Source organism: Conger conger, chromosome 12 (assembly GCF_963514075.1).
Source record: "Conger conger chromosome 12, fConCon1.1, whole genome shotgun sequence".
Taxonomy (NCBI): domain Eukaryota; kingdom Metazoa; phylum Chordata; class Actinopteri; order Anguilliformes; family Congridae; genus Conger; species Conger conger.
In genome coordinates, this window is record NC_083771.1 from 26256007 (window position 1) to 26274191 (window position 18185).

General features: G+C 46.2%; 1 protein-coding gene across 2 annotated transcripts in view; it reads right to left on the reverse strand.

Moving 5' to 3' along the window:
* Nucleotides 1-18185, reverse strand: part of LOC133141684 (multiple epidermal growth factor-like domains protein 9) — a 64064-nt gene that overhangs the window by 10351 nt on the left and 35528 nt on the right. For both annotated transcript variants that reach the window (XM_061262297.1, XM_061262296.1), the window contains exons 3-4: nucleotides 15306-15445; nucleotides 5838-5987 (exon numbers count right to left, since the gene is read on the reverse strand). In XM_061262297.1, the coding sequence (XP_061118281.1) occupies nucleotides 5838-5987; nucleotides 15306-15445 (290 nt within the window). The remainder of the gene's footprint in view (nucleotides 1-5837; nucleotides 5988-15305; nucleotides 15446-18185) is intronic.

Sequence of the window (18185 nt, forward strand, 5' to 3'; positions counted from 1 at the left end):
AACCAGGGCTGGATTTGGACTGGAGGGCCGTGTTATTTGATAAAAGATAGAAACTTTGTCATTTAAAATTTTGGAATTGAAAAAACCTAAAACAGTGCAGCCAAAATGGCACAGTCTGAGGCTGGGGGCATAGGCTTCAGCTGATGTTGGTGTCCACCTGAGCACATGCCAGACAGGCAGCATGATCTCCTGCACCCTGGCCTACGTCAGCGCAACCGTGGTTCATTTTTAAAGCGGCCCTGAAAACAGCTACTCAAGGCTTTGATTTTTCCCCCTGGCAGGTTCATATACTCCTGCGGACGTGGCAACACTGAGCCCAGCTGATCCCAATAGAGTCCACCTGGCATCCCTGCAGCACCACACCAGCAGGCCTCCTGTAGAGGGGCAGAGGAGCCCCCCCCCCCCCCCCCATGTAACCAGACCTGCAGCAAAGGTATCTGCACACACACTCACACACACTCTCACACACTCACACACACTCACACACACTCACACTCATACACACACACTCTCACACACTCACACACACTCACACTCACACAAACACACTCACACACACTCACACACTCACACACTCAAACACACTCACACACACTCACACACACTCACACTCACACACACACACTCTCACACACTCACACACTCTCACACACTCACACACACTCACACTCTCACACACACTCACACTCTCACACACTCACACACTCACACACACTCACAGACTCACACACACTCACACACACACACTCTCACGCACTCACACACACTCACATTCACACTCTCACACACTCACAAACACTCACACACACACACTCACACACACTCTCACACACACAAGCACACGCACGCACGCACACACTCACACACGCATGCACGCACGCACACACAGCCACACACACACACTCTCACACACTCACACACTCTCACACACTCACACACACACACACGCACACACAGGCACACTCATACACACACACTCACACGTACACACACGCACACACACGCACACACACACACATACACACAAACACACACACTCACACACACACACACACACACACACACATGGTTGGGACCCTGTAGCTTTGTCTCCAAAGCTCTGTATCCGTATTTGCTGAATGTGAATTTGTGCTGGTTTCTGTGCTGTGGAAATGAATAATAACCAGGGCTACAGTATACTTGATTTGCTGTGGATATGAATAACAACCACAGCTACTGCTGTGCTTGCTGCAGAATAGTGCACTGCCAGGACTGCAGTCATTTAGGACATACGCATGTCTCTGTATTCTTCGTCCTCCAAGGTGAATAATCAGTAAGCAGAATAATTGTGAGATCAACAATATTACTACTACAGCTACAACTATAACAATGACTACTGTAATTACTACAACTAATAATAATAATAATAATAATAATAATAAAAATAATAATAATAACAATAATAATAATAATGATACTATAACAATAAGAATAATATAACAATATTAAGATCTTCTCCCTGTTCTCTGGCCCTGTCCCTCTCTCTGTGATAAATTCCACACCTTTGGCTCTGAGCCTGCTGACCTGGCATAGGCCCGTGAGGTCCAGTACACTCAGTCTGCCTTCATGACCATAGTGTTCCCTTCCATGTCTACAGCACTTCACCTCTGTTCCCCAAGCAGAGATACACACCTCCAACCATAGCACAAACATGAGACATACCAGAGACACATGCGCAGGCTACAAACACACACACATACACAGACACAGAGACACATACACACAGCACACACAGACGCATACACAGAGACACAAACACACACACAGACACAGACACAGACACAGATACATACATATACACACACACACACACACACATGCATACAAACACACACACACACACATACACACATACACAGAGACACAGACGCATACACAGACACAGAGACACAAACACACACACAGACACACACACAAACACAGAGACACAGACAAACAAACACATACACATACACACACGCACAGATACATACACATACACACACACAGACACACAAACACAGACACAGACATGCATACGCAGACACACAAAGACATACACAGACACACAAACACAGAGACACATATGGACACACAGACAACTGCATGTCTAAACTCCAATAGGTTTGTGAGTGCATCCACCTAGCTAGCTAACATTAACTGCTTACTGTAATTCACCATTGCAATGGAATGAGCAGAATGCTTCAATACCTTCTGACTAGGGATGGCACCTTTAAAGTGTACATTTTACATTTTTGGTCATTAGCAGGTGTTTTTAATCCAAAGCTTGACAAGTGCATAGGTTCAAATCCATGAATATCAAAACACACATGTAGAGCAGTCATAAACAATATTCATAGTAAGTGCAGAATTTAAAAAATTGTAAGGGTATGGAAGATGGATATTTGGGGGAAATCAGGAGGGAGGACTAAGGTAGTCTGAAAAGGTGTGTTTTCAGTCTGCGTGAACAGACTGACAGTGGCAGGCAGGTAGTAGAAGGTAGTAGGCTAATAATAGTAGTAGTAGTACTAGTAGAACTAATAGTACTAGTAGTAGCAGTAGTAGAAAATACTATGACTACACCTGTTGTGTGCTTGTGCACACAAATCATCATTGTAAAAAAGAATAATGTGGATAAAGAGGATTAGAGCATCCTTCCTGCAGAGAGGATAAGTAGATTAAATCGTTTAAATGTGAAAAAAGAAAGTGAAGGAAAGAAGATGATAGAGGGATAGACAGAGCAGTCGACACTAACCAAAAACAATGCAGTCACTATCAACCCAAAATATGCATGGTATCTACACACATTTCTGCGTGGGAAAAGCCAGCATTTGTATTTTCTCACACGTTCCTGCAGATACTCCCAGAGTCATGAACCGCACAGCAGAGACCTGACCTCGTCTGCCCCTCAGTAACCCCTCCACACACACACACACACACACACACACACACACACACACACACACACACACTCACACACACACACACACACACTCACACACACACACACACACACACACACACACACACACATACACAAACACACACACATACACACATACACACGCACACACGCACACAAACACACACACACTCACACACACATACACACTCTCTCACACACACACATACACACTCTCACACACACACACATACACACTCTCACACACACACACACATACACACACACATACACACTCTCACACACACACACACATATACACACTCTCACACACACGCACACATACACACTCTCACACACACACACACATACACAAACACACACACACTCACACACACATACACTCACAAACACACACAGAAGCTGCACACAAACACATACACAAACATGCACACACACACACACAAATACACACACGCATACACATATACACAGAAATACAAACACGCACAACTGCACACAAACATGCACTCACACACACACACTTAATCAGCCCTGTTTGTCAGGCATTTTAGCGTATGATGGAGATTAAAAATGTTTTTCTTCAAGGCAGGGCTCTCAATCTAACAGTCCTGCTGTGTCTGCCGGTTTTTAGAGTGCTCCTGCAGTTACTGTACCTGCTTAATTTGTTTGGCTAAAGAGTCTGCACATCTTGTTTCCAATGCCTAAATTGGCACTGGAATCACAAAAATCAGCAGAGATTGCGGTCCTCCAGGAGTACAGTCCAAGAGCCCTGCATTAACGAGAGGCCACCACGGAGAAGGTTCTTTAATTAGCGCAACCCACATTCTGGTCCCCCTGCAACAGCGCCTGAGTGGGGAGGGCAGGCAGTTCCACCATGAGCACTGACAGGCTAGCAGTCCCACACAAAGCCTTGGTGCTGCTACAGGTTCCCACTGCAGCATGGGAACAAGGTGACATCACCTTTCTCCAGTCAGCAGTGTCCCATCCACTCTCCTCAGCCCATTCTTTTTATTTATTTCTTTATTTTTCATTTCATTTATTTCAGATTTTTCCCTTTTTCTCCCAATTTGGTAGCCAATTGTACCCTATCTAATCCAATTAGTGTTAGCTGGGGGATACACCGCCCACACCCCGTCCCTCGGCGGCCTGAAGGAGAGCAACAAGCCTTCTTCAAGCTTGTGACCGGGTCTCCTCAGTCCACTCGGACAAGTGCAGTGTTACATCATCAGCATCATCACCCAGCTGGAGATCCACAGAACATCTCCAGCGATGGTGGACATCCACTATACTTCTGGGATTAATTGATTTAAATGTGTTGTTATTATTATTAATGATCTTGAAAGCATCCACTAATTACCATCAGTATGTTGTGCTGGTTGTTAATAATGCATAATGTCCTCTTCTAGTAAGGTGATGTCACAACTGTCTCATTCCTTTTTTATTATCGCTGTGCTGATCTCAGCAAAGAGCGCTCACTGACCTCAGAACAGGCCTTATTAAGAACGTGGCTGTACTTGAGAACCTCTCTTTTCACATTGCTGAGAGGTCATTATTGGAGGGACAATCAGCGCTCTGCCAGAATGACATTGTTGTTACCGAGGACAAGCCACACCTGCAACCAAGTGAGCGCAGGGTGAGATGGAACAGACCTGAACTGAAAAACAAACTCACACCCACATAGCATTTGTTTAACGTTGCCATTAAAAGCGTCCGTGTAAGCATTAAAGCACTGCATAACGCACTGCATGCATTTAATAATACATATATCACATACACTCAGTGAGCACTTTATTGGGTAGACCTGTACACCAGCTTGTTAATGCAAGAGGTTCAGCTATTTTTCATGTAGTCAAACACACACACACACACACACACACACACTCAATCTCAACACTGCCAATCATCCTCAGCCACACCCACCCCTCCATTACTCTCTCTAAAGCCAATGGGAGATACAGTATACCAGAGAAAAGGTTTACTTTTATGTACACTTTATGAAGTGCTCATGAGCACACACACAGTTTCAGAAGGGTGATGCCTGCCCGTGTGTGTATGTGTGTGTGCGTGTGTGTGCGTGGCCAGTGCATGTCCATCATGACCCATCCCCCCATCCCCCACACCACTGCCCGCTCCTTTATACTGATCGCCATTTCCAGTTGTCTCCACTCCGCTCCCTATCCATCTCTCCATCTTTCCCTCATCACACACGAGCGCACACACACGTATGTGTGCACGCATGTGCGGGCACGCACGTTGCTCCCCTGCTCAGTTTGGTTTTTCAGGTTTCGCAGTCAGTCAGATAATCCATTCACGTGCATTCATGTTAGATTCTGATCAGTTACAATTCATCTCCTGGACACTGCCTTCTCTTCACTGGTGAAGGAGACTGCTGCGTAACTCATTTACACACACACACACACTCACACACTCACACACACTCACACATGCACACACACACACACACACTCACACACACTCACACACACTCACATACTCACACACACACACACACATATACACAAGTTCCCTCACACACTTATACACACACACACACACACACTTGCAAACATAGACACACACACACGTATACACAAGTGCCCTCACACACACACACACGCATACACACACACTCACACACACCCTTGTGTCTGCAGTCCTCTCTAAACAGGAAAAGGCGACAGCCTGAGAGCAGGTTCCGTACAAGCCACAGGAAGCACAACCGATACACACTGCAAAGTCAAACGCCCTGCACAGAGCACAGAGCACACAGCACCATCCCGCCCCCACGTTTCTGTGCAGCTACAGGGACAGCGCAGCCCAATGCGCTTAGCTGCTATCGCCCGCGGCAACACACCGACACGCTCAGCGCGCTCCCCAGGGCCAGCGCACTCACCGGGGCGGCAGCTGCCCGTGGAGGTGTTGTGGAAGCAGGGGCAGGCGACGCAGGCATCTGTCAGGGCAGCCCCGGGCCTCCTGTAGAAACCCTCAGCACACTCCTCACAGCTGGGGCCTTTCGTGTTGTCTTGGCAGTCCAGACAGGTGCCTGAAAGAACACAACGAAAAAAACAATAACATTGTCAGCGGTGGCCTGTGGGAGCTGGGGAGGGGGGGGTTAGAGAGGAGCTATCCAGCTGCTGGGAACCACATCGCCACGGAAACCATGGTCGAGGTGGGGCGGCAGACAGAGAGGCAAACACACGCACACGGTTATCAGACGAAAAGAGTAAGAATTGGGGTAGTAGGTGTGAGCATGATCATGTGGATGGATAATATACCAATGAACAACTGGCTGGAAAAAATTGGCTTTTTTTATCTGCCAAAACCAAAGGGGCGGGGCTTTAGAGGAGCATTGTATACAGACAGTTGGAAATAAATTTCCCCTTCTAAAAAGAAATGTGCCTTCTTAATTTGGAGATCCAGAGACTATTTTACACCTGACAGGTCACATAGCTCTACAGAAGACAAGCCAAGACACAGAAATCTTGGAATGGTTTTTAAAGGTGGCCGAAATGTTTGGGATACACTCGTGCAATCTGACTTGCCCCCCCATTCTAACCTCCACTGATCAGAGACTTTTAGCATCTCCCCAAAACAGGAATTAAAAAAGATGGTGCCCGCACACAATGTAACAGCACAAAATGCCATGAAGAAGACCTCCACATTTCACACAGCAGACCCTAACAAAGAAACCGTGCGCTGAAACGTATTTTAGGGCATAAAAAGTGTGCAGATTTCTTTCTTTCTTTCTTTCGATAATCTGGCCGACTCCGGTTGCTACCTCCCTGTGAACCTCAGCTGTTGTCTTTACCTGTGTTACTTACTTGTGTCATTAGGATGATACCTTTGCTAATTTCGTTTGGCTAGGTAAGCAGTACATTTGCATGTTGCGGTATCGTTTTTTTAAAAAAGAATTAAAAAAGATTATGAAATAGGCCCTAGTCCGTATCTTTGTTGTACTGGTAGCAGTTGAAATTGTTCTTCCCTCTAGGGTCTTTCAGCGCGCTTATCCCTGGTTATGGGTATGCACTTTTTTGTACGTCGCTCTGGATAAAAGCGTCCGCCAAATGCCATTGATGTAATGTAATGAAATGCCACCCAGCCATGGCAGGATGGGGGGACAGCGGGGGGGGGGGGGGCACAGCAGGGGGGACAGCAGGATGGGGGGACAGCAGGGGGGGGGGGGGGCAGCAGGGGGAACAGCAGGATGGGGGGACAGCAGGATGGGGGGCCACTGCAGGTGACAGTGGGCTGATGAGGGAGCCGGGGCCGGGGCCGGAAGCTATAACGGCAGGAAACAGCCTGCCCTCGTTCCCTGGACCTTCACGCTGACTCAGGAGGCCAGCACGGGATGAGCATCTGGGGCCGGGCCCTCAGCATTCAAACCCGAGCCAAACCACGCCCTCGTCCCTCCTCAGCGCCAGGCAGCCTCAACCCTGAAAGACAGTCTGTCCTGGTTTAGTATTTTTAGGCAGGGGGAAAACAGAGAGGGTTACTGAAAGGACATGGGCTCAACACGCAGAAGACACCATGGTGGGCCACTCTTTGGACTGCACACAGTAGCACTGAAAGCAGTCTGAGTTACAGATGCTGGATCAGGACAGACAATGATTTTACATTACTTTAATAGCATTTGGCAGACGCTCTTATCCAGAGCGACGTACAGGTGATTAGACTAAGCAGGTGACAATCCTCCCCTGGAGCAATGCAGGGTTAAGGGCCTTGCTCAAGGGCCCAACAATGGATGTTATTGAGGCTACACCAGGGATCGAACCACCAGTCACGTACTTTAACCACTACGCTACAGGCCGCCACAATGATGAAAGAACCATCAATCTTACTACCAATACCCATCACTAGTCATTTTCAATGCGACATTTGATAACTGAATGGCCTCGCTTGGCGAGAATGTAAACCTGAAATGTGTGAGTGAGAACTATCAGTTACCGCAACTGCTCGCCAAGGTCAGGAAAAAGAAACATGAGTGAAAAGTCTCTGTTAAAGTCCAGTTAAAGTCCCACAGACTTGCAGAAGTACTCTGCATCCTTAAGTGGGAGAACTTGAGCTGGGTCTTCTGCTGCATGGCCTGTCCTGCGTTTGTGATTTAGAGCAATATCTTACGCAGCATTAGCTATAAAATGTAAATAAAAATCAATGAGGTGGAAAGGGACCAGCGCAAATAGCACTGCGGGATAAAAGCTTTTTGCGAGATGAAGTCCGCATGATTTATGCATGACTGGCGCAGGTTTAGAGACCTGTAAGTAATAATTATAATTATGTTAAAATGCCAGGTGCTTGCTGTTCCATCAACCCTTTGAAGAGTAGTTTTTTTTGGGATGTTTCTTTCAAAATTCTAATCAGTGTTCCAGAACTCCATTACTACCGGCAGTGATTGTGACATCAGCATAAGGATGTTTGGTTGAGAAGATGCTAATCACATGTTTGTGATCTTGCTGTGGAAGTACATTTCCCGCTGTCTGGATTAACTGTAAAATGTGGGCTTCCAGTCCGATAAACATGCAATGCTACATGCTACAAGATGTAGATGTCATCTGAATTTATAATGTCTTCATTTTTTCACAAACCCTCCGCAGTGAATGTATTCCATTATTATTGTGTGTTAGTTGCTTAGTTTAAACTGTACCTCTCTTTTCACAAAGTTTGTGTGTGTGTTCATGTTTACCACTGCATAAAAATAATGTATTGTAAACTGTAATGTAAAAAAATGTAATGTATCAATTATATGCCTAAATAGGCTATTTATTTTAATTACAAAAATGGATTAATAATCTGAAATGTTAAACTAGTTTTTATTTTTATTTAAGTTTTACATTTTCAGTTTAGTCTTTGCTAGTGGTAAGAGTGTTTTTTCTAGTTTTAGTTTGTCAAATCCTTGTTTGTCGTTTGAGCGTGTGTCGTTAGGGAGCATGCAGAGAGTGTGTTGTTAGGGAGCATGCAGAGAGTGTGTCGTTAGGGAGCACGCAGAGAGTGTGTCGTTAGGGAGCACGCAGAGAGTGTGTCGTTAGCGAGCACGCAGAGAGTGTGTCGTTAGGGAGCATGCAGAGAGTGTGTCGTTAGGGAGTACGCAGACAGTGTGTCGTTAGGGAGCATGCAGAGAGTGTGTCGTTAGGGAGCACGCAGAGAGTGTGTCGTTAGGGAGCACGCAGAGAGTGTGTCGCTAGGGAGCACACAGTGCGTGTGTCGTTAGGGAGCACGCAGAGAGTGCGTTGTTAGGGACGAGTGATGAAAGGCTGATGTTTGCACACGATCCTGAAGTTGACATGCGTTTTATAGAACAGCCATGTCAGTCCTTATGTTAAGCAACTAGAACAGGTAAAGGCATCCAATTTACCAACACCTGGGATTCAGATCACCCGGGATTCAGAACACCTGGGAAACGCACAAAAGGTATGTGCAAGGTCAGACAAATGGCCTGTGCATGTTTCATGAACTTTTCTTAAGAACAAAAGTAAGAAGAATCGGGACGTTCGGGAATAAGGCCCATTGTGTATAATAATATTCCTATAAACACAAATGTATTATGGAATGATGATCTAATCAATGCACATCGGGTACAGGGCCAGGGCTGCCTGCAGGTTGAAGACTTTTCTTTTCTTTTCTTTTTCTAGAAGCAGGCTTCCTTCTTATTGACCCAACACATTTTTTTCTTACCGTTAGGTGCTATAGAAAACCAAGCCTTGGTCTTACAATATCACTACAACAATCTGTACAACAATCCTGTACATTAATCAATAAACCTATCCAAGGTCTCTATAACTGCCCGGTCAGCTATATACACTATCTACAAGAGGCAGCAGGAGGGCCCAAACTGGTTTTTCAAAGCCATGACTACAGCTGTGATCGAATCCAATTGGCAGGTTGGAAACCAGTGTGATGAATCTGCCCTTGTGTGTGACTGAGGAAAAGAATGAGGGCTAATTGAGGGAGTGTCTGACATGAGGGGTCGCAGCCGCGGTGCAATATGCAATCAAACCGCTAACGAGCAGCTGCACACCGCTAACGAACAGGGCCAACCGCACACCTGTCTAATTAATTAACAAGAAATTGATTAACGAAGGGACACGAAAGCAACATGCTGCGTAAATAACATGCGTGTGTGTGTCAATGTGGGAGCAAAAGAAAAATTCTAAATATTAAGAGAGAAAAAGATAAGAGATCTGATTAATTTAGCAGAGTGATGGGTGTGTGCACACAGTCCACAGACCCCTAATGCAGCAGAAATATTGTCTGCTCAGCGGTGGATAACAGGTCGCGGCTCAGATGTGATCTGACAGGACAGCTCTGTTGCAGCTCTGTGGTTGCATCCACAGGCTCTGGGCCATTCCTAATGCACCCTGAAGTCACATGGTCAGGTCACATGATCTATCACTCAATTTGATGAAATGTAAATCATCCTCTTCGGCTGTGCTGTGTAATCTCTCACACGTACACACACACACACACACGGCAGACACACAGGTGCCCTTCCTCAGTTTAATTAATTAGCTTATTTAGCTTGACAAATATCCTCTCATCCTACCAAAGCACAGATGAATGAATAAATTGATACGCATTAGTTTCTAAAATGTCTGGTGGCAGAGCTAGAAAAGGTATTTTCCCCTCTCTCACTATCCAGGCAGACAGACAAACGGACAGATAGACACGATGCGGAGCAGCTATTGCACTGGTAGTAGTACCTCAAATTGGTTTCTCATGACTTGTTAAATTCTAGTTTATAATAACCTCTAGTTTCCAAAAACCAAATCCCAATAAAATTCCAAGTAAACGGTGTAAGTACCTCTGTGCATTTGAGTAAGGTACTTAACCTAAATAGGTTCAGTAAGAGCGTACCCAGCTGTCTGAATGGTTGGGATGTGGAGCAATGTAAGCTCAGTCTGGATGTGAGTGTAAATACCAATGAAGAAGCGCAAGAGCTAACCCCCCCCCCCCCCCCCCCGCCTCACATCGCTTCTAATTGGCTGGCACGGGATCACACCCACTAATGCCGCAGGCTGATTGGGCCATCTCCACTGTGTCTGTCTCTGCAGGAGATGATCCCGCCCCTCCCCACGCAGACATACGCCCATGCACCAGGCACATACACAGGCACACACATGCCCACATACACACACACACACACACACACATATGCACACACACGCACACACACCCCCACACACGTACACACACCCCCTCACATGCACACACGCGCGCTCACACCCGCACATTTCCAGAAATCAATAAACATGGGATAGATGTGTTTTAGGCATCAGTGGGGGCTGTCTGCTGTTCTGTGCCATTTCCTCATGCACAGCTTTGTCTGCTGAGCGGCAGAATGAGAGGCGAAGCAAAGCAAGATCACACCCTGTACTCCATTTTGGTGCTTTTTCATTCAAATGGCAGCTTCGGCTGGAGAGTGACTACACGGGGAAGAGAGTTAATACACAACGCAATAAGACAACACAGTAACAGCAAAGAGCTTCTGATTGGCAGTTCAGACATCGACGCACACGATAGCTCCACCCTCCATGGGAGTCAGGAAGCCTGGTACAGTGGTCAGAGTGCGCTTATTTAAAAGGGCTGTCAGAAAACCCTGCAAACTGATCCCAGAACAGAGTCATAGCCCTGCAAACTGATCCCAGAACAGAGTCATAACCCTGCAAACTGATCCCAGAACGGAGTCATAGCCCTGCAAACTGATCCCAGAACAGAGTCATAACCCTGCAAACTGATCCCAGAACAGAGTCATAGCCCTGCAAACTGATCCCAGAACGGAGTCATAACCCTGCAAACTGATCCCAAAACAGAATCATAACCCTGCAAACTGATCCCAGAATGGAGTCATAACCCTGAAAACTGATCCCAGAACAGAGTCATAGCCCTGCAAACTGACCCCAGAACAGAGTCATAGCCCTGCAAGCTGATCCCAGAACAGAGTCATAACCCTGCAAACTGATCCCAAAACAGATATAACCCTATAAGCGTGGTGATGATGTAGGACATGATAAGAACATACCTAGAAAATGAAAGGATAGAAAGCCCAAGCACAGTTTTTTAAATCAGCTGATGGTCGATGCTCCTGGCTAAAAGGAAATGAGACACTGGAGCATGTGTCTCGTAAGTGTCTATTGTTGTTTGTTGTTTTATATACTTTATTTTATTTAATTGTCTATATTTCTGTATAGTGTCTTTTAATAAGTGTACAGTGTCTGTCCCTATATGTTGTTTTATGACCGCCACTTGCCACTTCTGTACACCTTGGGCGACGTGAAAGGCGCTTTAAATAAAATGTATTATTATTATTATTATGTGAAGGCTGGTGACTATGCCAAAATCTGACGGAGGAGGCATCCGTCCAGAGGAAATCTTTCCCCGCTTTCGTAGCACTGCGCCTGTCCCAGGATACACTGCGCTGCCCGTCTCCGTAGCCCCGTGTCTCCCAGCATGCTTTGCTTCAACAGCCTACATAACCCTGCGAACCGGGCCAGGGCCGTCGGGACGGCAGAGGAGCACACGGACCAGCTCCCAGATTAAACCCAGCGGGGCTGCCAGATCAATGGAGAACGAGAGCCCCTCCCACACCGGAGTGAGGGGAACAGCCTCCTCGTCGATCCATTATTAATGAGCCGCTCCGCTGTTGTAATGAGCGAAACGGGCTCTGTGGAATCAGGCATTTCCCCTTTTATTCTCAGCCAGTGGGTGGGGCGCGCAGGCACACAGCCACAGCCACAATACACTCGCCGTGTTTTTGTTTTTTTTCATTCTCGTAACATCTTTGTGAACGGAAATGTTTGCACATGATGTCATCGGGAGAAAATAATGAGGATATAGATTCTTCCAGCCATCCATCCATTCATCCATCGATCCATCTAATCGATTCACTTATTCACTCCTTTTCCATATTCAGCCATTCTGAATAACGGGGGAAAAGGAAAGCGTAAAATAAATAATATTGCCAGACTGTCCATTCCCTTGTCTGAATGATAAACGGGTCTCCACGGTAAAGACACAGAGAGAAAATGTGCATCCAGTGTCAGACTCTGTTAACTGGATCATTTCTGTACTCTCATAGGCCGTTCAGCCGGAGGGGGGGGCCTTCATTTAATCCAAGCTTGGGTCAGCCAGACTGGAAGTCATTTTGTGATGAATCTTCCTGTTTGATGTGGTCTGTGCTGTAACTGACTAACCCTTACTGCTTATGCTCACAGCAGCCTACACCATGGCAGTCTGACAGCACACTTCAGTCCAGCCATCCTGTGATTGGCTGCTGCTGATTAGAGCCCGCCTTGATGAGCACAGACAGCTAATTCAGACATTTGCTAAAAGAAAATTACACACTGAAACCAAAACAATTTTTTATCAGTCCACATCAAAATTGAAGTTACTGATATGTTAAAGCAGGATTGTCAAACTCCAGTCCTGGAGGGCCGCAGTGTCTGCTGGTATTTGTGGTTTCCTTTCAATCAGCAGCCAATTAAGGCCTTGAGAACAAGGTGTGTGGACTCTTTAGCCAAGGAAAGACTTTGAAATGTGTCTCTCGTGCTGAAACACACCAAAAACCAGCAGACACTCCGGCCCTCCAGGAGTTTGACACCCCGGTGCTGAAGATTACACCCACCTGCTTTCCAAAGCTTTTTAAATCAGCTGTTGACTTAAATAACAGCACAAAAACTCTTCCTAACAGGAAGTCAGTTTGAGACTGTAGCTGAATGAGGATAGCTCGGCCGAATGGTGTGTTCGTCTCATCACCTGTGGCATCTCCGGGGTCCGACGTCATCAATCTGGCAAAATCACCCGAGTCCATATTCATAAAGCAACTCAGAAAAGAAACGTTGGTCTTCCATCAGTTTAGCACCGTCTGTGTCCCAAGCCTGAGATAAAAGGCACAACCAGTCCTAATAGACTAATCTCTGGTACCCTCCTGCCTGCAGGCATCAGACAAGGGCACACTGGAGACTTGATATATGACCATTATTATGAGCTGCCAACGTATTCAGCAAGTGGAAAATAATTAAGTTTGCAGCATTTGCCAGTTATCAGTCACGGGCCAAGACCGCACCCTCAGAAACGTTGAGAGCTTGCAGAAATGGCTCACTGCTGCAGCCGTGCCAAACTAATAACTCATCGGCAATCTACTTGAACTACGGTCAACACACTTGTGCGAAGAGTGAAGAGAGAGGGAGCCGGACATTTTGCAAGCTGTGCAGCGCGCATGTAGATCGAACGCCTGTGGGTATGAGTGCTTCAGAAGAGGCAATACATCTCCTCATCTTATTAAATGAAAAGCACTTTCTCTCCGTAATCCATCACACAGAATTAATGGCAGTCTAACTGAACACAATGCAGTGCCCATCATTGGTTTTATCTGAATGGACAGGAAGTGTTGAAGGAAAATACGGCAACGTTCAGAATGCCAACTTCCATAAGCAGATTCTCTTTATGAAAAGCTATAGAGACAGAGCCAATTCATTTCAGTTTTTATGGAAGGTTGGAACACATTTAATGAAAGAATTGGGAGTGTTGGAATGTGCAGGGTCTGAATAGCCCACAGGAAGGGGCGGGGGGGGGGGGTGAAAATGAAAAGCGTATAAAAGAGTACAACCCCTTTGCCTTCTCTCATTCTACTGTCGCTGAAAGAGTACAGCTTGTCAGACCTGGGTCAAATACATAAATGTTTTGGATAAAAAAAACTTTTTTATGCTTTACTGAGCTTATCTGGTGTATTGAAACCTATGAAATACTCACAAAAAGTGCAAACCCCGGCTTCAGGTGAATCACCTGCTTTGGGTTTCCCTGAGTTTGGGTTAACCTGCCAGTAGGAGACTGTGTGGATGTGATTATATGACCTGCCTGCAGGTGGCAGTGTGGGCTTGTAGTTCTTACCGGACTGAGGGTGACAGGGTGAGTTTGTAGTTCTCACCAGACTGGGGGTGGCAGTGTGGGTTTGTAGTTCTTACCGGACTGAGGGTGACAGGGTGAGTTTGTAGTTCTTACCGGACTGGGGGTGACAGTGCGGGTTTGTAGTTCTTACCGGACTGAGGGTGACAGTGTGGGTTTGTAGTTCTTACCGGACTGAGGGTGACAGTGTCGGTTTGTAGTTCTTACCGGACTGAGGGTGACAGTGTGGGTTTGTAGTTCTTACCGGACTGAGGGTGACAGTGTGGGTTTGTAGTTCTTACCGGACTGAGGGTGGCAGTGTGGGTTTGTAGTTCTTACCGGACTGAGGGTGACAGTGTGGGTTTGTAGTTCTTACCGGACTGAGGGTGACAGTGTGGGTTTGTAGTTCTTACCGGACTGAGGGTGACAGTGTGGGTTTGTAGTTCTTACCGGACTGAGGGTGACAGTGTGGGTTTGTAGTTCTTACCGGACTGAGGGTGACAGTAGCTGGAGTGGTTGCTGCATTGGCAGGGCCGGCACCCGGTACTGCTGAATCTGAAGAATCCAGGGTGGCAGTCATCACACTTAGGCCCGAACACGCCAGTCTTGCATACGCAAGCGCCAGAGCTGGAAAACAGCACACACACACACACACACACACACACACATACACACTGTTAAAACATGTGACAATATCTGGACTACTCAACCCTGGCTCTAAAGGATCACAGGGCCTCTGTGTACCCCAGAGTGGCCTTGTGTACCATGTTCGATCGATCATCTTCTTGGTTGAACTAGGAACTAGTGCACCCCCCCAATTCTGAGAGTTTGGTCATTTTAAGGACAATCATTAATAATATATGCTAATGATCTGTCAGGTTATGGTTCTCATTGGTGATAGGAAGCCACAATATTGATGGTATGCTATTGTATGTAACGGGTTATGGCCCATGTGTGTATACCATAGCTCAATTTTAAGCCAGCACTTTTTACTTGATGTATCGCTTGCAAAGTAAAGCACATGATGACAGAGGCCACAAAGGCAATAATAACAACAGTAATAACCCTCATTATGACCACTGTCCTGGGTGGAGGAAAAAATAGTCTGTTAAAATGTCAAGTGATAGAGAAACACATGGGTTTCAGACACCTGCCACCTCCACACACCTCCCTGTATGACTGCTTCTTACATAATTTACACCAAACCCACATCCCCACAGGAAAATTAAAAACAGAGCCCAAGCCCATCACCACCAAAAAAAAAACATCACCCTATTCAAAACAACTTTCTCCAGACTAGCAATCAAAGTGCCAAGTATCCCATGTTTCAATGTCTTTCATTTTTTGATTCATTTAATGAACCTGTTTAAGAAAATAACTTTCCATCTTACTCTTTCTCCCTCACCCTTCATCTCCCTCTCATGTCTGCAGGACGTCCCGGACTACAGTCCTGAGTAGAACATCTGTTTCTGGTAACATGCACATTCAGGATGAAGTCAATATTTCTTTTTGAGCAGACACATGCCCATTTCCATTACCTTGAAAATATTAAGCGGAGGAGATCTGAGTAGCCCCAAATACGTCTGTAAATCACCTTCCCATGAACCCAACCTCAAGTCGATAGTAATAAGTTGGCTTGTCCGAACCCTACTGCATAGCATCCACTACCCAGAGTAGTGAGCTCTGTTAACGTGTGTGTGTGTGTGTGGCCTCTGTGCTTCGACTCTACACAACACACTACGTCCAGCCAGCCTGACCAGAGATTCACCCCAGAGCTCCAGCTGCTACTCACGCCCTTACAAGGATGGGAGCAGAAGGGAGCGCCTCCATCTTACCGAGGCAAAAAGCCACAACACAGCAACGTGAAAAATCACAAAATATCACAAATAATGCCACCGATGCACAAGTCCCCCTGAAGCGCAGAGGCAGAGAGAGGGAGAGGAAGAGAGAATTAGAATTTAAGAGATATCCCTTCAAGAAAGTGTTGGAGGTGCCAAGGGTTCATGATTGAAGATGGCTGCTTGTTTTTTCAATGTTTCTCCTTTATTGTTTATTGTTTCTCCTTTTTTTTTCGGTTTTGTTTTACCCCCCCTCTCAAAGAAGGAACAGAAAATTAAGATAGTAGGCTGCAAATCACGGTTAGGTTGCCAAAAGGCTATTGGTGTGAGGAATATTGCAACAGGTCAGCTCTAAAACAGTTATATAACTGCTGAGCTAGAAAGACAAAGATCCACAATATCCACAAACCAAGAATAGTGTTCCACCCAGTGTACAGTCAGTACCACCCAGATACCGGAGGGGTCGGGAACATAGACAGTGATTCCTTTCATTTTATTTTATAATTTGCTTTGCGTAAGAGGTGACGACACACACAAAACTGCCTCCATGGCTCCGAGACATGCCTTATGAAATCTCTTGAGCGAGGATGTGTGAGAACTGCTAATTACCACTGCTCCTGTCTCTCACTCTGCTGAATGAAGAGCCACTGCTCCTGTCTCTCCCTCTGCTGAAGAGCCACTGCTCCTGTCTCTCCCTCTGCTGAAGAGCCACTGCTCCTGTCTCTCCCTCTGCTGAAGAATCACTGCTCCTGTCTCTCCCTCTGCTGAAGAGCCGCTGCTCCTGTCTCTCCCTCTGCTGAAGAGCCACTGCTCCTGTCTCTCCCTCTGCTGAAGAATCACTGCTCCTGTCTCTCCCTCTGCTGAAGAGCCACTGCTCCTGTCTCTCCCTCTGCTGAAGAGCCACTGCTCCTGTCTCTCCCTCTGCTGAATGAAGAGCCACTGCTCCTGTCTCTCCCTCTGCTGAATGAAGAGCCACTGCTCCTGTCTCTCCCTCTGCTGAATGAAGAGCCACTGCTCCTGTCTCTCCCTCTGCTGAATGAAGAGCCACTGCTCCTGTCTCTCCCTCTGCTGAAGAGCCACTGCTCCTGTCTCTCACTCTGCTGAATGAAGAGCCACTGCTCCTGTCTCTCACTCTGCTGAATGAAGAGCCACTGCTCCTGTTCCTTCCTGACAGGATTTACTTCAGGTTTTTCAGTGTCTATCTTCTCAGCCAGGCACCCCATATCCCGGCATTATAGTTCTCACGGTTCTCCCATTGTGTCTGCTGCAGGCTAGACGTTGAATACAAATTATGTTGAGGGCAATTTTTGAAAAATGGGTTACACCTGATCTTCTTTTTTTCTGTCAGGAAACCAGCATTTACCTGTGCTTACTCTCACAGAGTAAGCTAAATACCAGTCCAGTACTCTATATCAAATACCTGATTTGTACACAGCATTAAACTGTAGTTTGAAGTGTTTTGCAGCCACCTGAAATATTGATTTAATTTAAATTATTATAATGTATTTAATATATTAGTTAATTTGACC